The 18,140-nt window shown below is 50.3% G+C and overlaps 2 protein-coding genes across 8 annotated transcripts in view; both read left to right on the forward strand.

Moving 5' to 3' along the window:
- The window catches only part of RHOT1 (ras homolog family member T1), a 117,087-nt gene extending 106,730 nt beyond the window's left edge, over positions 1-10,357 (forward strand). For 2 of the 3 annotated variants that reach the window (XM_012726253.1, XM_012726254.1), the window contains exon 20: positions 10,116-10,305. In XM_012726253.1, coding sequence (XP_012581707.1) covers positions 10,116-10,290 — 175 coding nt within the window. In that variant the 3' untranslated portion in view covers positions 10,291-10,305. Of the gene's footprint in view, positions 1-10,115 lie in introns of all 3 variants that reach the window. The other variant, XM_012726252.1, reaches the window with a different exon arrangement.
- Positions 10,358-11,169: 812 nt separating this feature from the next.
- The window catches only part of RHBDL3 (rhomboid, veinlet-like 3 (Drosophila)), a 48,136-nt gene continuing 41,165 nt past the window's right edge, over positions 11,170-18,140 (forward strand). For 3 of the 5 annotated variants that reach the window (XM_012726256.1, XM_012726258.1, XM_004684884.2), the window contains exons 1-2: positions 11,170-11,595; positions 13,078-13,101. In XM_012726256.1, coding sequence (XP_012581710.1) covers positions 11,485-11,595; positions 13,078-13,101 — 135 coding nt within the window. In that variant the 5' untranslated portion in view covers positions 11,170-11,484. Of the gene's footprint in view, positions 11,596-13,077; positions 13,102-17,206; positions 17,265-18,140 lie in introns of those variants that run through there. The other 2 variants (XM_012726257.1, XM_012726259.1) reach the window with 2 other exon arrangements.

The following is an 18,140-nucleotide window of genomic DNA, read 5'->3' on the forward strand; positions in this document are numbered from 1 at the left end:
TCCGGGGCAGGCGGCAGGTGGGAATCGAACTCATGCGGAAGTGGCTTCAGATTCTCAGTGCTGCGCTTTAACCCGCTGCGCCACCAGGGAGGGCCACCTGTCCCACTTTCTTTAAATCAGGATCCAACAACAAGGTCACATTTTCCCTTTCCTTTGCATTTACTGCTGAAGAAACCAGCTCATCTGTTCCATAGAGTTTTCCAGATCGTGGATTTTTCTAAATGTATCCCTGGTTGAATGTGGTTTCATTCAGCATACTCCTCTCTAAACTTATATATTTGTTAACTACCAATTTATTTATTGATTTCCTGTGAATTGCTGCCTAGATCTAGACATTTGGTCAGACTCAGATTCAAATCCAGAGTATTTTGTGGTGGTGCTTTGGACTTCCATGAAAGGCAGTAAGTGTCTGGTTTCTTTCTTAGATGCCTCGCTGTCAGCAGCCTAGAATCACAGCCGAGACCTCTTTAGCCGATGGATACCTAAGGAACTTTAAGGAACAAATGAGACAGCAGCAGTGGCTGCATATGAGAAGTACATTTGGGAAAGCATGTCCTAGAAAGTGTGTGGTTTGTTATTTCCCAGTCATGAGGACAGTCTTGGTGGCTCTCTGGCAATCCGAGAGTCCTGGGCTTCTTGTGTCTTGAACCGCAGTGCAGGGTGTCATGGCTCTTCATCCCCACTAGAGGACACTGTGGCTCCAGGACGCCACTCTTGCAATGCCAAGGCCTGTCACAAGGCCAGCCCTGTGTGCATTTATTGGTAACTGTGTCTCTTGTATCAACTGTGTGTCTCTTGTACCATGGGGAGAAACCAAAGAGGTAACATATGAAGTTCTATGGCATTGTTCGCCAAGGTAGTTTTTGGTATTTTCTTTTAAAAAATGAAGATACTTTAGCCACCTCCAATGTGTCTGCTCTTGCTGTAAATTGCAAATTGGTTTACTTAGTTGAATTTTTTTTTAATCTGCAATATATGGACTTCTTGGAATGTGAATGTATCGAAGAAAGATGCCAAAGTGTATTCATCTCTGAAATAATTTATTCATTTATTCAACACCATGCAGTGGGTATCTAACGGGAAGACGGAAGGGAACTGATGCTTACTGAGAGCTACTCTGTGCCAAGACTGTCCCATCATTTTTACCTACATCCGAACAAGATGTGTCACATCGTCTCACTTAAACTAAGGAAACTGAGGTTCACTGAGCCTACATGAACTACTGAAGGTTATCCTGCCAGATGCAAATGGAAGTCCATATGAATTCATATGTATGTTTCACTAAACCCGTAGACACCATGCTGACAGCATGGTACTGGGAGATAGAGAAAGACAATCACAAAGGGATGTGCTTACAGTGGTCGTGATATAGCGTGGAAATTTCAACAAAGGGACAGGTGGTCACTGGTCCCCTAATAAGTGGGCACTCTCACGACATGCAGCCTGCTGCTGCTGCAATTTTAATGCCATTCTGGGGAAGTGGGGGGGTCACTGACCACTAGTAAAAGGGCTTTATGGTAGTGTTGCCTTTGTGTGGACTGTCTACTTGCTTTCACCCCATCTGCCCACCGCCAAGGCTTTCAGAGGCATCTGCGTGATTCAGGATATGACCACCAATACACCTGGACTGTGTAGCAAAGCCAGAACAGACATGGTCCCCGCTGTTGTCTGTAACTTCATAGAGGAAGGCAAGACAGATGGGTAATTTCTGTGCTAATTAAAGTAGCAAATAATTCAAATGCCCTTTTGGTTACTCATATTTTCAAACACCTAACCCACTCCCAGTCTCATCCCTATTGTCTCATAGTTCAGCCCTGACAGCACAACTGAGCTTACATTATAAGAGGTCAAGCTGTATAATTAACTAAATGCGGCCAGTTACATTAAGGAGTGAGAATGACAGCTGGCAGTGAGTGGAATGCACTAACTGGCTTCAGCTGGGAAAGAAGATACAGGTGGCAGGTGTCTAAAGAAGCAGAACTAGGCGTGCTTAGAGAGACCCAGTCCCGAATGGCACTTCAACCTCAGGCAATCACAGCTTCAAGTTTCTGGGAAGAAAGGATGAGCGTGGGTGTGCTTAAAGCCACCACTCTCTGCCAGACAAGCCCTAGGATAATGAATGAGCCATCAGCCAGCGCTTTTGCTCTCCAATGAAAGGACCTCCCCTTGCAGACAGTCCCTCTGTAAATATAATTGTGCCACAGGAACCATCTGGCACATGTGCCCTTTCTTTCAGTGTTGCTGGTATTTCCTTGACTTGCCGCCCCTTTTTCTTGAATCTAAATGGTTGCAGCAAGCCAAACCAGCAGAATGCTTACCAATGCTTCACAGGCTTTCCCTGAGCCTGGTTAACCCCGTGGCTCGCAGCCTAGGAGGCTGCTCACAGCTAATGGATCTTGGATGCGTGCATTCCTCCTCTCTGCTGTTCTAGTATATTTTGGAGTATGCAGAGCAGGCGTGTGAGCTGCAGACCAGAAGTGCATTAACCAGATCGAGAGGCTGGTGGGGGAGTAGGAAGGGGGGGGGAGGCATTTCCGTTGCAGGACGTCCTTCACGGAGAAGGGACAGGTTGACTCCATCTCACTGCAGAGGACTTGGACAGCTCCCCAAGGAGCCACAACGGGCCTCCACAGCTGTAGGACAGATCACGTGCTGCAGCCACACACGGAAGGATGCCCTGCAAACCCAGACTGCCCACACCGGCCAGCCGGCCTCAGGCCTGGTTTTGCACAAGCCACGTTCTTCCTCTGCCCCGGTCTGATGGTGTGCAAGGCTGGAAAATTGTGGGTCACCTTGGGGCCACTTGAGTCAGCCCTCTATTTCCAGTCTGCTTCACTGGTTCCAATTCAAAGAAATAGATAAAGGTAGGAGAGAGACTCTTGTTAGTACTTCATGGACAGAGAGACCAAGCTGACCCATCAACATAAATTCCCTCACCCCACTCCTGGGAGTACTGGGTTGTTCCAGATGGATAGGCAAGGAAGCAGTCAATGTAAAGACTCCCATAATGTTACCATCACCCTAACAACAAGCAGGCAGTTTCTATGCAGATTCACACCTTCCTGCCTTAGTACGAGCAGTTCCTTCTGTCTCAAACATATCAAGGCTCATCCACCTGGTGAACCCCCACTTGCTCTTTTAAGATTCAGCTCCAGAATCATCTACTCGGCCCTTTTTCTGCCACCACCTGCTTTGCATACATCTCTACTTCTCTGAGTACCTACCGCATTGTACCTGCAGGGGTTCTTTTGTTTGTGTTTTTTAGGATGTATGTTCCACCTGTCTTAGAACTTGTTGAGGCCAGAGACCATATCTCTTCAATTTCTGTCAGCCTGCAAAAGATGTTTATTGGTGGTATTTTAGAAGGAAAATTAAAGTTAGAGTTGGGTTCTCTTACTGAAGTCTCCTAGTCCCACCTAAGACTTGTTTCACAAAGACAAAATTAAAACTGAGCCTAGGAAACTACATTTCCCAAGGTCAGATGGCTAAACAGTGACCGTGTGGACAGGACTGTGGGTTTCCTGACTTCCTGGTCACTAAGAAATCACAGTCTGGCCTGTGGTGATGAGTAACGGACAGGCTTCTGTTCTGGGTCAGTGGTAGGAGAAGGGCTAGAGCAATACCAGTTGAATTTTAGAGCTGGATGAGATGTCACACGTTCTCTCATCTGATCTTTGCACTTAGAGAGGAGAAAATGCAGATCCACAGGATTGAGGTACTTTTGCCCAAGGTCACACAGCTAGCTGGAGGCAGAATTAGGACAAGGACGCAGGCTAATTCCCAGGGCCACGCTCTTGCTGACTGAGAGTTAACCTCCCACCTCAGAAAGATGATGGCCCACCCCCACCCCCCAACCAGCTGCTATCCCTGGGGCACGTCCCTGGAGTCATTGACTCCTTTAGGCTTCTCTTTCCCTCTCCTAGTGGCACAGCACTTAAGTAGGGTGTGTTCAGCATAAATAATAAAGAATGCTTCCCTTCCAGGGAGGAAGGCCTCGTCTGGGCAGGCAGTGTGACAGATGGTATTTACAATGTGCTGAGAAGTTCTCACAAGCCTCACTTGGACTGTGTGGCTGAGATGGAGGAAACAGATTTGGGTACCCACCGTCTCACTCCTCTGCCTGGTGTTCCCAGGCAGCTGCCGCTGCTGTTACCACGGTGGCCACACTTCTCTTCTGTTCGGGGCTGTTCTCACAGCTAATGGATGTCTTGGGTGATGCACTCTTCTTGCATGTTGGTTGCCTCTTGCCAAGTTGACTTTGGAGCTCCCGGATGTTTTGCTGCTCCTGATGCTGCTCCCGCTGCATCCTCATGGTCAAAAAGCCTTCTTGTGGACCCCAAGGCATTCTTCACAGTAGCCCCTCACTGGAGTAGGTGCTGGATTTGTTGACATTCTTCCCAAAGAAGGCCAAGGTGGTCCTGTGAGGACTACCAGATGCTAGACAGGCTTTCCCAGAATCCTGACTTCTGGGAGACCTACCCTCAACCCAGAGAAGTATAAACAGGACAGATTTGTTCACAGAGCAAGTCTGTTTATATGCTGAGAATCATTGTGGGGGTAGAAGACACTGCTGTGAAGAAACAAAACCTAATCCTTGTCCTAGTGGGAAGCTCTACCACAGGCCTGGTGGCAACTTGCATGAGACCCTTGCAGACTTTCACCATTTCTTTCTTTTTTGTTTTTAATTTCTTTATGCATACAGAACTGGGGTACAGGCCAGAGGTGCAGAGTGGGGAACAGAACAGACAGACTTGCTGAAGTACACTGCTGAGGGGGAGCAGCGGGTAGGTAAGGAGAGGTCTGCCTCCCTTGTGGGTCATGCCCCTGCCAGGGATCAAACTTATGCTGCAGTGGCTACAATAGCTTTATAGTGCTGTGCTTTAACCCATTGCGCCACCAGAGAGGGCCCAGACTCTCACCATTTCTTTCATGCATAGTGAGTCTGAATGAGAGACTGATTGTGCAGTTTAAGAGAAATGTAGATAAACAGACTAATTAATGACTTTTGCTCCAAAGCCAGAGACAGACATCCTGGAAAGTTTCTAATTCATACTTGCTTGCTGCTTGGCTGCCCTGCTGAGCTCTACCCGGTCGACCTGGGAGAAGTCACTGCTGTCAGAGATCAGGGCCAGGGATGCTCACCATCGGGAGCATTTATCTTTCACTCTGAAATAAGAAATTTAGTAAGAGGAATGAAGAATCACTCCTCTGAGTCCAGGGATTTTCCTGTCACCTTTTGTAAAGCAGAGGCAATTGTACCTGATCTGCTTATATCAGAAGTCTGGCCTTTTGAGGATAAAATGAAATGGCAAATTGAAAGTGCTTTGAAATAAAGACAGCGGATGTACAGTTGTATCTTTATTATGCAGAAGAATCCTTTCTCCATAAAATGAAGCTTGTTTCCTGTTGGAGGATGAGAGTAATAACTATGTCATTAGACTTGTGTCATATCAAGAGATAATACTCTATTTCTCATTAAACAGACTCGTTCGGCTTCATAGTGTATGAAGTGCGTTGGGGGGTGGGTGCAAAATTGAATAAGCCATATCCTCTCCTCCAAGGAAAATGCGTTCTGGTATAAGGAAGATAAAACTACGATAATATGGAAAAAGTGATTCTGAGGAAAAGAGTGGCCCCTTTGGGTTGGAGGTTTGAGGAAGGCCTTGGTCAGGGAGCAGCTTCAGCAGAGATGTTGTACATGACCGTTTCCCCAGGAGACAGGACCTATCTATGGCCTAGCCAGAGGTCACACAGAGCACTGGAGGCCCAAAGAGCATCCACAGTGGGTCCCTGGGGGCCAGCCAAGGAGATAGCAGAGAGGAAGACGAGACCAGACAAAGCAGCTGATAGTTTTTCTGAATGTGCCATCAGCTAACTCTTTGAACTGGGAATGCCTCCTCTGTGCTTTTCTGAGCTTAACTTTTGGGTGCCCATGCCTTTCTTTGAAAGGGTTTTGTGTCTGTGAACCTAGCTGTCTTTCAGTAATGATTCAAGTTACTTGGAAAATTGGGGAGCCTGCAGTGAGACAGGAAGAGACGAAAGCAAAGGGGAAAAGTTTTTCAGCAGTCTGGTTTCGTTTGATCTCAAGACAGCGGGCAATGAGGAAGAACGCGGGAGCTGGAGCAGGATGGAGGTGGTTGGATTCCAAGTGGCAGTCTTCTCCCTGAGCTGCGTCCGCTGTTCGGACTTGCAGACTTCAAACATAACTAGGGGATTCCTGGAAGACAAAAGAATTCAGGGCCTGGGCTTGGATCTCAGTCAAAAATAACTCATGTCTTCATCTCAGGCAGGCAGCCGGCGGCAGCTCAGCAGCTCAGGGCTGTTTGCAGACTCCTCAGAAGATGGGAGTGCCCCACGTGGGTGGGGGGAGGCTGTAAGGGTCAGTTCAGGCCTCCTTCAGGGAGAGATAGGGCCTGGAAGGATGTGGGCCTAGGGAGACTCAGAATACAAAACTATTGTTGAAGAAGAGGTGAAAAAGTGGGAGATGTTCTGGAGAAAAAGTCACCCTATTTACCCCCCTTCTGGGCGCTGCCATTTGCTTTGAGCAGTAATTACAGCCCTTAATGTTTCTTCCCTAGCTTCTCATTAGCTCATGTTGTCCACAAACAAACCCAGCTCCCTTCGCCCCTCCTCTCCCAGTGGTTCCTCTGGTTTCCCTGGCTCACCAGCAGCAGTCCTGTGCCTCCTGTATTAGCCTCCCTACCACCATGTTTCAGAACATCAGATCCTTTAAAAAAAACAAACCTGGCCTCCCTGGCGGCAGAGGGTAAAGTCAGCACTATTAAGCTAGATCTAGCCTCTGTGGCCCAAGTTCGATCCCCGGCCAGGGAGGTGACCCACACGGTGCAGCAGACCTCTCCTGTCTCGCCCACCACTCCCCTCAGCAGTGTATTTCAGTCACTCTTCCAGTTCTGCAAACCCCCCCCCCCCCGTCTCTGGTGAATCCTCTCACCCCCTTCCATACCTTGGCCTATACCCCAGTTCTTGTGTACATGAATAAATAAAAATAAATCTTTTAAAAATAATAAAACAAGCCCTCCCTCTCTTGATGGGTTCTTCTTAGAGGCTCAGTCCCCAAACTGTTCTTCCCACCTCCCTTACCCCTCTGAGCTGTAATTAGAAAATTACCTAATTTTCTCCCAGGAGGCCAGGGCCTGGGTCTTATTCCCTTTGTATTCTCAGCACCTTGGCCAAGGTCTGGCAAATAATGGACACTCCAATGTATTAGTTGAATTACACTCTTGAGCTGCTGCCAACTTCATCTTCCTAAAATGCTGCTCCAGTTAGAAGCCTTCACAGCTTCCCCATTGCCCACTGATGGAGATCCAAGCCTCCTCAGACTGACAGGCAAGGACCTTTGTGACTGGCAGACACAGTTCTCAGCCACCTGGACCTCCACCCCCACATTGTGTTCACCCACTTGGCTGTGTCCAGCACGGCCTCTGGCTTTCCTGTCTTTGCTGCCGCGGCCCCCTCCTCCCAGAAACCCTTATATACGCTCTACCCCTAAGCTGCCCATGTTCAAGGCGCATCCCAGGAACAGGCTGCTGCCCCTCTGAACTGAATTTGACCTTTGGTGTTTGAAACTGCTCTCCCGGCTTTCATGCTCTTCTGCTTTGACTTAGGGTGTCTTAGGAGCTTTAAAGAGGTTGTGGGTGTGGCGTGCTTATAAAATGAAGGGCGAGGGCCAGTCAGTCCTGGTTTGCTGTCATCTCCCACGAGACCTGAGAGGTCTGAAGGCAGCACCCGTGCACAGAGGTCCCATGGCAACCATTCAGTGAAGGTGGGTAGGCACCAGACCCAGTCCCTCCTCTGTCCTCAGTGTAGCACAGAGCACGCCAGCTTTAGGTGGTCCTAGATTGGAGTAGGACAACAGCTTTTGGATAGCCTAGCCGCTCCCATCCCTGAGAGGCTTCCAGGTCTTGGACTCCAGGCCCATGTCCCACTGCCTGCTGGGAAGTGGACTATACTTATCTTTTTTTATAAATCTTCATTTTTTGGCCCTCCCTGGTGGCACAACAGGTTAGGATGCAGCACTGCAAGCTGGCTGCAATTGCTTCAGTGCGAGTTCAATCTCTGGCCCAGGAGGTGACCCACATGGCGCAGCAAACCTCTCCCGACCTGCCTGCTGTTCCCCTTAACAGTGTACTATATCAATCTGCCTATTCTGCTCCCCACTCGGTCTCTGGTGAATCCTCAGCACCTCTGGCCTCCACCCCATTTCTGTATGCATAAATAAATTTTTAAAAAAGATTCATTTTTATTTATGCATATAAGAACTGGAATGGAGACCAGAGGTGCTGGGGATTTACCAGAGACAGAGTGGGGAGCAGAATAGGTGGATCATCAGAAATGCAGTGTTGAGGGGAGCAGTGAGTAAAACAGGAGAGGTCTGATGCACCATATGGGTCACCTCCCTGGATGAGGATCTGAGTTCAGGCTGCCATGGCTGGTGATAGCTTCATAGTGCTGAGACTTAACCCCTGCTCCACCACGGAGGCCCTAACTATACCTATTTACAGATTCACCTGGGGCTAAGTGTTGGCATGGACAGTTGGCATCACTGAGGTAACACTGAGGGCAAAAGGTGAGAGTATGGCCTCAGATTCAGAAGGATGTTGATGTCACGACTCATCCTAACACTCTCCAAGTCCAGATGACTGTATTTTTAGCAGGGGTCAGGAAAGGGACATGGACTCCTGAAGGGGGATTATTAGCGGCTGGAATTTTTTTCCAAGAAGACTTTTGGTCCCCCTGTCTGTTGGGGGGTAGGGGAAGGTGAAATGTTCCTAGGGAAGGAGGAGGAACACGATGCTTTGGGATATTCCTCAATCCTCTCTCTGGCAGCTGCTGCTTTGGTCCACAGATCCCTAGGTGGGATCCCTCTTTTCCTTCTATCTTCTTCAACCTCTCCTTCTATTTCCAGCCTCACCAGACTGCCTGGAATGGCCCTCCCATACCCCACTCCATGTCTCACAGGCCTGGAGTTTGTCCTTGTTGTTCCACCTGGCTGGAATGAACCTCCTTCCACTTCCCCAGTTTGCCTGGGGTCACATCCTTCATGGAAGTCTTTTTGGACTCACAAGAACCCCCTCCTTTTAGTTCCTTACTTTCTTTTCTTTCTTTTTTAAAACGATTTATTTATGTACACATACAAGAACTGGGGTACTGGACAGAGGTGCGGAGGTGAGAGATTTCACCAGAGACAGAGTGGGGAGCAGAACAGGCAGATGTACTGAAATACACTGCTGAAGAGAGGTCTGCTGCGCCATGTGGGTCAGCTCCCTGCCAGGGATCGAACTCATGCTGCCGTGGCTTCGGACAGCTTCATAGTGCTGCGTCTTAACCCACTGTGTCAACAGGGAGGGCCCTCTCCTTTTGGTTTCTATACTCCCTTGTATTTCCATAGCTGTCACTGCCTCACCTGCCCCCACCCCTCCAAATAGTTTCGGGAGGGCACATCTGGATCCTTTCTGTGTTCCCCAAGCTCTGGCTCTGGCCCTTAGTAGGAGCGCAATCAATGTTCAGGGAACTGAACTGAGCCTGCTGAGGTCATTTCCACTTGGGGGTGACAGGTGTGGATAGGTTAATGAAAGTCGTCGCTGGATAGAAAAAAAAGCACACTGGAATGGCAACACAGCAGAGAGCTGAAGGCATCTTGACAAAGGGGTCTACCCCTCTGGAGTGCCTCCTCCTGCCACCTGATTTCCCTGGAACTGCCCTCTTGCTGGCTATTCCTTCAGTCTCAGACATCTAAGGGTAACATGGCCAGCACCCAGGAAGGTCATTTAAATGACATGGGGGAGGAGAGGCGATAATGATCTCAGGGGCCCAAGCACCCTGCTGTTATCCTTCTGGGCTTTCCACAAAGGAATCCAGCCTCTGCTCTGTCCCCTGAAGGCTGTTTTCAAAATCACACCCTATGCAGACAGTTTTATTTACAAGGAAATCTTGGCAGATTCTTGACTTGTTAGTAGAGTAGGGACTGGGGGATGGTGACGAGAGAGAAACAAAAATAGTTAAATGATCACACATTCTGAAGGAAGATGAAAATTGGTGTCTATAGCAAACTCACCTAATTAGAGCTGAGTTAATTTCCTTCTCTGTGTTTCAAGGGAGCTGTCTTTGCCGGATGAGATGGTCACAGGTCGGATGCGGACTAGGGGTAGGTGTCTGCTTTATGAAGATTTTATCAACACATCTACCCTTCTTATTAACTGCAGTTTTCACCAGTGGAAAAGAGCCTCAGTCTCTGGTAGGGAGAAGAGGAGCAAAAAGGCAAGTGAGTGAGCTGGTGGTTGGTGGGGAGAGGAGTGGAAGGGGAGTGTGGGCTAGAGACTGACTGTAAGACAAGGTCCTTGGGGGGCCAGGCAGCTGACCCAGCCCAGTACCCCCACGCCACCGTCCTGAAGGCAGAGCCTCCTCTTTGGAGACAGTTTCTTAGGTAGACAGATCTCCAGGGGGAGGGGCTTTCCTGCGGGGGGAGGGGGAGAGGAAACAGTGCTTGGTTTTGGCTTTTTTCTCTATTCCTTTGCTTTAACTTCATTCCTACTTGTTTTTACCGCCTCTCTCCCATTTGGGGCACTTCCCTGAGCTTTGTCAGTCTGCTCAAACGAAGCAGGGTACTCAGTACCTTTAGAGCTCTGGGCCTCCGGGCGGAAAGATGTAGGATTGGGGGCCCCAGGTTCCCATAGCTGATTTCTCCAGCTCCTAAATTACTAGGAGTGGCGGTGGTGGTGGTGGTGGTGGGGGGGGGAGGATCGCGTCCTCCTGCCAGCATCTCGCCCCCAATTCACCTCCGGTTAACCCCCACATGGCCAACTTAGTGAAAATCTCACCCCATCCTCCAGGCATCTGTCGCCTCTAAGTGATCCTTAACCCGGTGGTCTCGGGGAAGTGGACCGTGCACCCCGGCCCTGTACGGAGAGACAAACCCCAGCCCGGGGTGGAGGCTGGTGGTGACAGGGCCAGGGACTGTGCGGCCAACCCCGCCGCAGCCCTCCCCCTTTCACCCGCCGCGCCGCTCTGACCGTTTTGGCCCGGGTGGTGGCGCCCGGAGGGGGCGGGTGGGGAACGGCGGTCCCCGGGAGCAGCCCCGCCCCCGCCTGCGCGCCGCCCCCGAAGAGTCCGCGGGGAGGAGGAGACTCCGGCGCAGAGCGGGGGCCGCGGGAAGCGGGAAGGGAGCGCGGGGAGCGGCGGGGTCGGGGCGTCCCAAGGGCGCCCTCGCCTCGGAGCCAGGCGTGGGTCCGGGGCGGAGGCGGAGGCCGGCGGGGCAGCCAGCGCGGAGAAGTTTGCCTGCGGAGGAGCCGGGCGTCCCGGGGTCGCGAAGCGGGGGCCGGAGCCATGGGGGCGGACGCGGGCTGCTGGGCTGGAGCGGAGGCGGCGCGGCGCTCTCGGAGCCCCCCAAGCGCCACAGCGCAAAGTTAGCCTGGCGCCCCGGGACGAGCCCCGCAGCCGCCGGCCGCCCCTGGACCCTGCCTAGACATGGGCGAGCACCCTAGCCCAGGTCCCGCAGTGGCCGCCTGCGCCGAGGCGGAGCGCATCGAGGAGCTGGAACCCGAGGCCGAGGAGCGGCCGCCGCCGGCGCCGGAGGACGTGAGTGCCCCCTCCCCCACCCCGGGCAAACTTTCTGGGGGGTACTGTGGGGAGAACTGCCCCCCTCTAGCCCCCTGTGGGGCAACTTGGAGGTTTCAAGGTGACGCGGGAGCACCCCGGATTGTCCGCGTCCCGGGAGAAGGCGGAGGGACTCGTCTCCCCAAAACGCGCGCGCACCAGCCCCCACTCGGGTTCCCGCGGCTTCCCTGCGGGACGCTACACCAGCCGCTGCACTGGGAACCGGTCGGCCGCCAGAGCCCCTTCCCCGCGGCTGGTGCAGTGCCCGGGACACGGCGTTTTCCCGCAGAGGCGGCCGCGTCACAGCAGTGACTCCCCCTCCCCTCCCACTCGCGACCTGCGGGCTCCCCAAGCCCTGGGAAGGAGCGGGCGCCGCAGAGTCCATGGACCCCAGCAGCGCAGACCGGTGTGGCGACCCCCTTCTCCAATCCCGGATTAGCTCCCGCCTGGCACCTGCTCTGTCGCGACACTGATTGAAATTCAAGCTGGCCCCTGTTCCTGAACCCGGCCCTAGGAAGGAGAGGAGTGCTGGGAGAGGTTTTGCTCCCAGAAGGGGGCTCTGGAGTCCCAGACAGCGCCGGTGCCAGCGACGGTGCCTGGGCAAGGATAGGGAGGAGTTGCCCCATCGGGCTTCCCTGCCATCTGCTGCTTCAGTCTCCTCCCCCCTTCTCGTCCTGGGAGCCTTCGGCGCAGCCGGTACTGGGCAGTCCTGGGAACTGGAGTTTCTTAAGCTCCTGCTCCTGAGTTAACCTGAAAATAGAGGTTAAAAATTAAGCAAACCCTCTGCCCTGCCCTGTCCCTCTTTCAGGGTGGAGAAATGGAAATGATGCCAGGCCCCCCAAGCCACCAGACCTAAATGGAAAGCCTGTATGTAGGAGGCTGCGGTGGGGGTGGGGAGAGCTTAACATCTCTCCCCTTTACCCACCGCAGTTCTTACCCCAAAGCCCCCAGCCTGGGGAGAGGCCAGGTGTGTCTCAGAGCCTTTGGAAGCCCCCTCCTCCCAAATTTTTGGCAAAATGTTAGTACTTATTGCAAGGGGTGCTTTCATGAGTAGGGGGTCCCTGAGCCCCTGCAGGTTGATACCACTGCAATGGAGCTGTGGCGGTTTCACCTGGCCATGCTTTCCCAGGCCTGGGAGTAGACATGAACATGAACTTTAGGCAGCAGAAGTTATCAGAGGCGGACACCTTTATTTAGTAATTGTTGAAAATCGCCTTGTTCTGCTCACCCCTCCCTCTGCCGGGCCAAGAAGGAAGGATCCCCCTTCTAAATTCCCTCCCTTTACTGGGTGTATACCCATGACCAGCTCTTCCCAGGCTTTTCCTGGTCTCCTGGTGGGTTCCTGAGCTGGGGCAGCAGCTGGGAGATATATAAGGAATTTGAGGGGACTATAGAGGCCTGTGATAAGTGTTTCTTTCTTTCTCTCCTCATCCTCCTCTCCTGCATGGTCTTCCTCTCTACCAGCACTGGAAAGTCCTGTTTGATCAGGTATGTGAGCAATTAAATCCTCCTTCCTCCCAGCCCTGCCTGCGCTCATTCTCCCCGCTTGTGTGGGCTTCCCTAGCTCTGCACTCCTGAGACTATGACGTAGGGTGGAGGCGTGGCGTAGTGCATCGGAGACTGAAAGACGTTCTCCACTGCTCTCCAGGTTTCTGAAGGAGGCAATGGGCTCCCCCGAGAGATCTTCCTTCCCTCCTCCTCCCAACTTTGCTTCCCCAGTCAGGTGTATGCTGTATAGAAATTGGACCATACATTTTGAAAGCCTAGAACCTTCTTTATATGACAGGAGATCTCTCGGGTCCAGGGGTGGGTTAACATCCCCTCTCCTTTTTCTGCCTCCACCATCAAAGATCCACAGCTACCCTTGAAGTCAAGTCTCTGCCATCCTTGCACAGTGACTCATAATACAGACTCTTTTGAACACTCACTCTAATTTAATTTTGCAGCAAGGGATGGAGAAATTATAGATGGAAAATAGGATGTGATTGCTTGTAATGCCAAGAGTTAGGTGTGGGGAATGGAGTTGAGAATGCCAACTTTTGAATCTGGAGATGGACATTTGACCTTCAGCAAGGAAATGGTTCTCTCTTTTGCTTGGAACTCATGTTGATGCTGTTGAATATTTTCTTTCCCCATTCTCTTACATGAATCAGAAGAAGAGGCAAGAGATGTCCCAGTGTAGGGGAGTAGTGAGTACTTTGGTCCTAAGATAACTGATTGTGCCATGAAGTCTGTGCAGCTTTGAGAGACCTGTTTGGAGGGAATGTTGGATTGAAGAGGGAGATAAATCTGAAAAAGTGACTTGGACCAGACCTTGTCCTCTTATATGCAGGTGAAGCCTTTGAAAGGTTTTTCTAGCTGGTTTGTTACAGGAGCCAAACAATGCTTTGGGAAGTTCCTGTGTGTTGTGGTGGCATAGAGGTGAGCTGAGCTTCAGGGATGAGAGAAACTAGACGGGGTCTTGCTACAGTGACTGGACACAAGCAACTTGGCTTGGAAGATGACAGATAGAATAGAAAGGAAGAGAGGGACGGGGCGATGGTTCTTACTCGACTCGAGTAGATGCGGAGACTGATGTATATAGCTCTGAGGTTCTGAATCTAGGAAGGAAAGGAAACATCAGGGTGAGGATGTGGTATTAGTATTGGTTTAAATCAGAGGAGTCATCTCAATGCAGATGCCCATGTGGGACAGAAGACATGGAGTTGCAGCCTCAAAGACATGTGGACTTTTAGAGTGGGGTTTGGGGTCTTATCCATGTTACCTGAGTCCTAGCCGAGGCTGCGGTAGCATCTTTCTGCTCCTGTCCTGGTGGCGTAGTGCATCTCTTCCTGGGCTCCTGAGAGCCTCCCACTCTCCCTCCAGCTCCAAAGAGTACAGCAGCTGCGGCCTGATGCCCAGAGGCAGGCAGGAGCCGCCTGCTGCCACTGATACCACTACTAGCAAGCTGCCAGCCTTCACACCTTCTGCCAGATTTAGAATCAGAACCTAGAACAAAGTGTATCCTTCTTTTTTCTCTCTGTCTGGTCTATCTTTCTCATTTGATTAATTTCCTTTGCGAGTTCCTTGAGAGTTCACATTTAAAAAAAAAAAACAAAAACTCATTGGGTGAATGGAGGAAACTCCTAGGAGTCATTTGGAACTCAAGGGAGCAGAGAGAATGCTTAGCACCACAAGTCTGTGAAATCCAATTTCTCCTACCAGGTCCAGGGGGGCACAGAGCATCCCCCAGCTTCTGAGAAGACCCACCCAGAACCTTTCTGGACAAACAAAATTAATTTTTGGAATGGAAGCCCCAAAGCTTCCCCTCTCCTAAGTTCTGCCACATGTCTACTTCCGCTCCTCCTGCAGCGTCAGACGCCCATTCCTGCCATTTCCTTTCCTCTCTGTGCCTTGTATTGGAGGAGACCTGGTCACAGTCCTTGCTGTGTTCCCCTGCTTTGTGCTGCCACCCACAGCTACTCCCCTAACATGGCTAAAAGAAAAGTAGGTATGAAACCTCCCAGTCGCACACAGCTTTGGAAGGTTGTCTTATTATTCAAAAGCAGAAGTGTTTTATCCTTTCTTCCTCTTTCTGGACCTAGTTAAAGGTAGGGTTTGGAGGTTGGTGAACTTAGTGCTGCTAAGGAAAGAATGTTTGGCTGGGGCTTGCGGGCAACCTCCCCATCATTTCGTACAGAAGTGCGCCTTAATGGATGAACCCGTGGGAGGTGGGGTGAGATTCACAGGACACCTGTCAGAGTCCCTGCATGCTGGTATGGCTCCAGAGTCACCTGCCAGGGTTCAGTGGGTGGGAGGATGGCCCAGTCAGTCCTCCTTCCCTCCCCTTTCTAGGCCACAGGGAGACTAGTGGTCACTCAGTTTCTGCTGGGACCTTTCTCCCGGTGTTAGGAATGGAGTTGGGCCCATCCTTCCTTGCTGTCTGGTTCTTCAGTATGTAAGAGTGACTTCAACTCAGCATGAAGCTAATTGGGCCCCAAGGGTTAGCCGTCATGACCTTGGCCTTTCGGTCCTTTCAGCCATCCTTCAACCAAATGGCAGGATACCTTTTGTGGGAACTGGAGTTGGAGGATTGGGGTGAGCCCATCATTTTTGGCATATTCTGGTCTGCTTATGTGGGGGGGACTAGCATGTCATCCCTCAGTCCTTCCCCATGGAGCTTAGAAGACACAGTAGGCAGGAACCATGAAGGTCGTGACCTCAACTTTTGTGTTCTTTGTATTTTTCTATTTTAATGTCTCCTTGGAGGAATTGTGTTTTTCTTTCTTTTTTTTTTTTTTTTTAAAGATTTATTTATTTATGCATACAAGAACTTGGGTACAGACCAGAGGTGTGGAAGGGTGAGAGAATTCACTAGAGACAGAGTGGGGAGCAGCACAGGCAGATCTACTGAAATACACTGCTGAGGGGAGCAGCAAGGAGTCAGGAGAGGTCTGCTGCACCTTGTGGTCACCTCCCTGGCCAGGGATTGAACTCATGTTGCAGTGACTGTGGCTAGCTTCATAGTGCTGTGCTTTAACCCATTGCACCACTAGGGAGGGCCCAGGAATTATGTTTTTCTACTTTTGTGATCTTAATGGTTTTCCTAAACATTAGGTTAAAGTTACCACAATTATCAATATGTTATTATAGTGTAATGTCTTGGGTTGGGCTTTCCCTGGTGGCACAGCGGGTTAAAGCACTGCAGCACTATGAAGTTACCACAGCCACTGTAGCACAAGTTCGATCCCTGGCCAGGGAGGTTACCCACGTGGACCAGCAGACCTCTCCTGACCTGCCCACTGCTCCCCTCAGCGGTGTACTTCAGTACATCTGCCTGTTCTGTTCTCTATTCTGTCTCTGGTGACTCCTCTCACCCTCCACACCTCTGGCCTGTACCCCAGTTCTGTGTGCATAAATAAATACATCTTTAAAAAAAGATTCTGTTGGGCTTTTCCTTTATGATTCCTTCTATTGCTTCAGACCTGAGACAGTTTCCATCCTTCCTCAGATCTCATGAGTATGTTCCTCTTTCTTACTACTTTTTTTTTTTTAAGATTTATTTATTTGTGCATACAGAACTGGAGTACAGGCCAGAGGTGCAGGAGCAGTGAGAGGATTCACCAGAGACAGAGTGGGGAGCAGAACAGGCAGATCAATGAAGTACACTGCTGAGGGGAGCAGCTGGTGAGACACCAGCTACGCCATGTGGGCCACCTCCGGGGCCGGGGATTGAACTCTCACTGAAGCAGCTGTGGCTAGCTTGCAGTGCTGCACCACCAAGAAGGGCTTTTCTTACTATTTTTTGATGATTTAAACCCTTTATTCATCCAAATTTTATTCCTATCCAGTTACACCAGCATCACTTCTTAAGAAACCCTTTATACATTGTTTAAGAAGTGTGATCATTTGATAAATCTTTATACATGGTTATATATATTTTTTTGATTTATATTTTGTCCAGGTATCATAAAGTACCCTTTAGTTATTTTTCTCTCTTTCTTCTCCATGCATATACACATGCATATGTTACATAACATATTTTATGTGATATACATATACTTATATTTCATAGCCTTCCTATATGCTCCTCTGTTTTCAGGTAACGCTTTGATCATCCCATTCTCAGTGCCTTCCTGAACTCCAGGGAGGTCTCTAAGGTCAAATGGCAGGTTAGTGGCATTATCCCAGAAAGAGCTGCCAGGGTGGGAAAAACCTTTTCCAGTTTCACCTTAAAAAGACCTTCAATGAAAAAAAAAATGCCTTCAATGTCTGTGAATGCTTAACGAGCAGGAGTTTGGAGCAGAATTCTGTTCGTTCAACAAAGTACAATTGCTTCCGAGCTCAAATGAACAAGAGGAAAAAGGAAGAATTAGAAGTAACTTGGTTTGTATTTCTCTTTTTTCCTTTCAAAATGGAAGCAAACATTTCCCAAATCCAAAAGTGAGACCCCAACCTCACTAATCTCTTAATAGGGGAAGCATACTAGGTTAACTGTCCCACTGAAATTATAAATGTACCATGGCCAGAACACAGGGCTGCCCAGCACCTTAGATCTGGGGGCAAGTGACTCACCCTCTGAGCCTCAATTTTGTCATCTATAAAATGGGGACAATCATCTCTCACACAAAGGACCGCTGAGGGAGTCAAGTAAAAGGACATTCTGCTCCCCATGTCTGACCCCGAGTGGACATTTGATAGCTCTCTCTCAACTGGGGATCAGAATTTGTTGGGATGAAGATGGCAGCCTCTCTAAACCAGCTCATTCTGTCCAGGCTCCTGGGTATAGAGCCATTCCTGAGCCCAGAGGATTTTTCTGCTTCTTCCCCAAATATCTCCACTACCCAGCCTCTTTCCTCCAGCCTGAGCAGCTTTGCTTGGCCTGACCCTGGAGCCTGTCTCATTTACAGTTTTCCTGCAAGCTGGCTTAAGCGAGTTCTGGAAGTTGAAGAGAGATTCAGATATCACCACCCAGTGAATTAATTAGGAGCCATAGAGGAAGCAGTTGCCCCAAAGTTAGGGGCCTCAGCTGTGTCCCCCAGAACACA

Source organism: Condylura cristata, unplaced genomic scaffold (assembly GCF_000260355.1).
Source record: "Condylura cristata isolate star-nosed mole 26May11 unplaced genomic scaffold, ConCri1.0 scaffold00017, whole genome shotgun sequence".
Taxonomy (NCBI): Eukaryota; Metazoa; Chordata; class Mammalia; order Eulipotyphla; family Talpidae; genus Condylura; species Condylura cristata.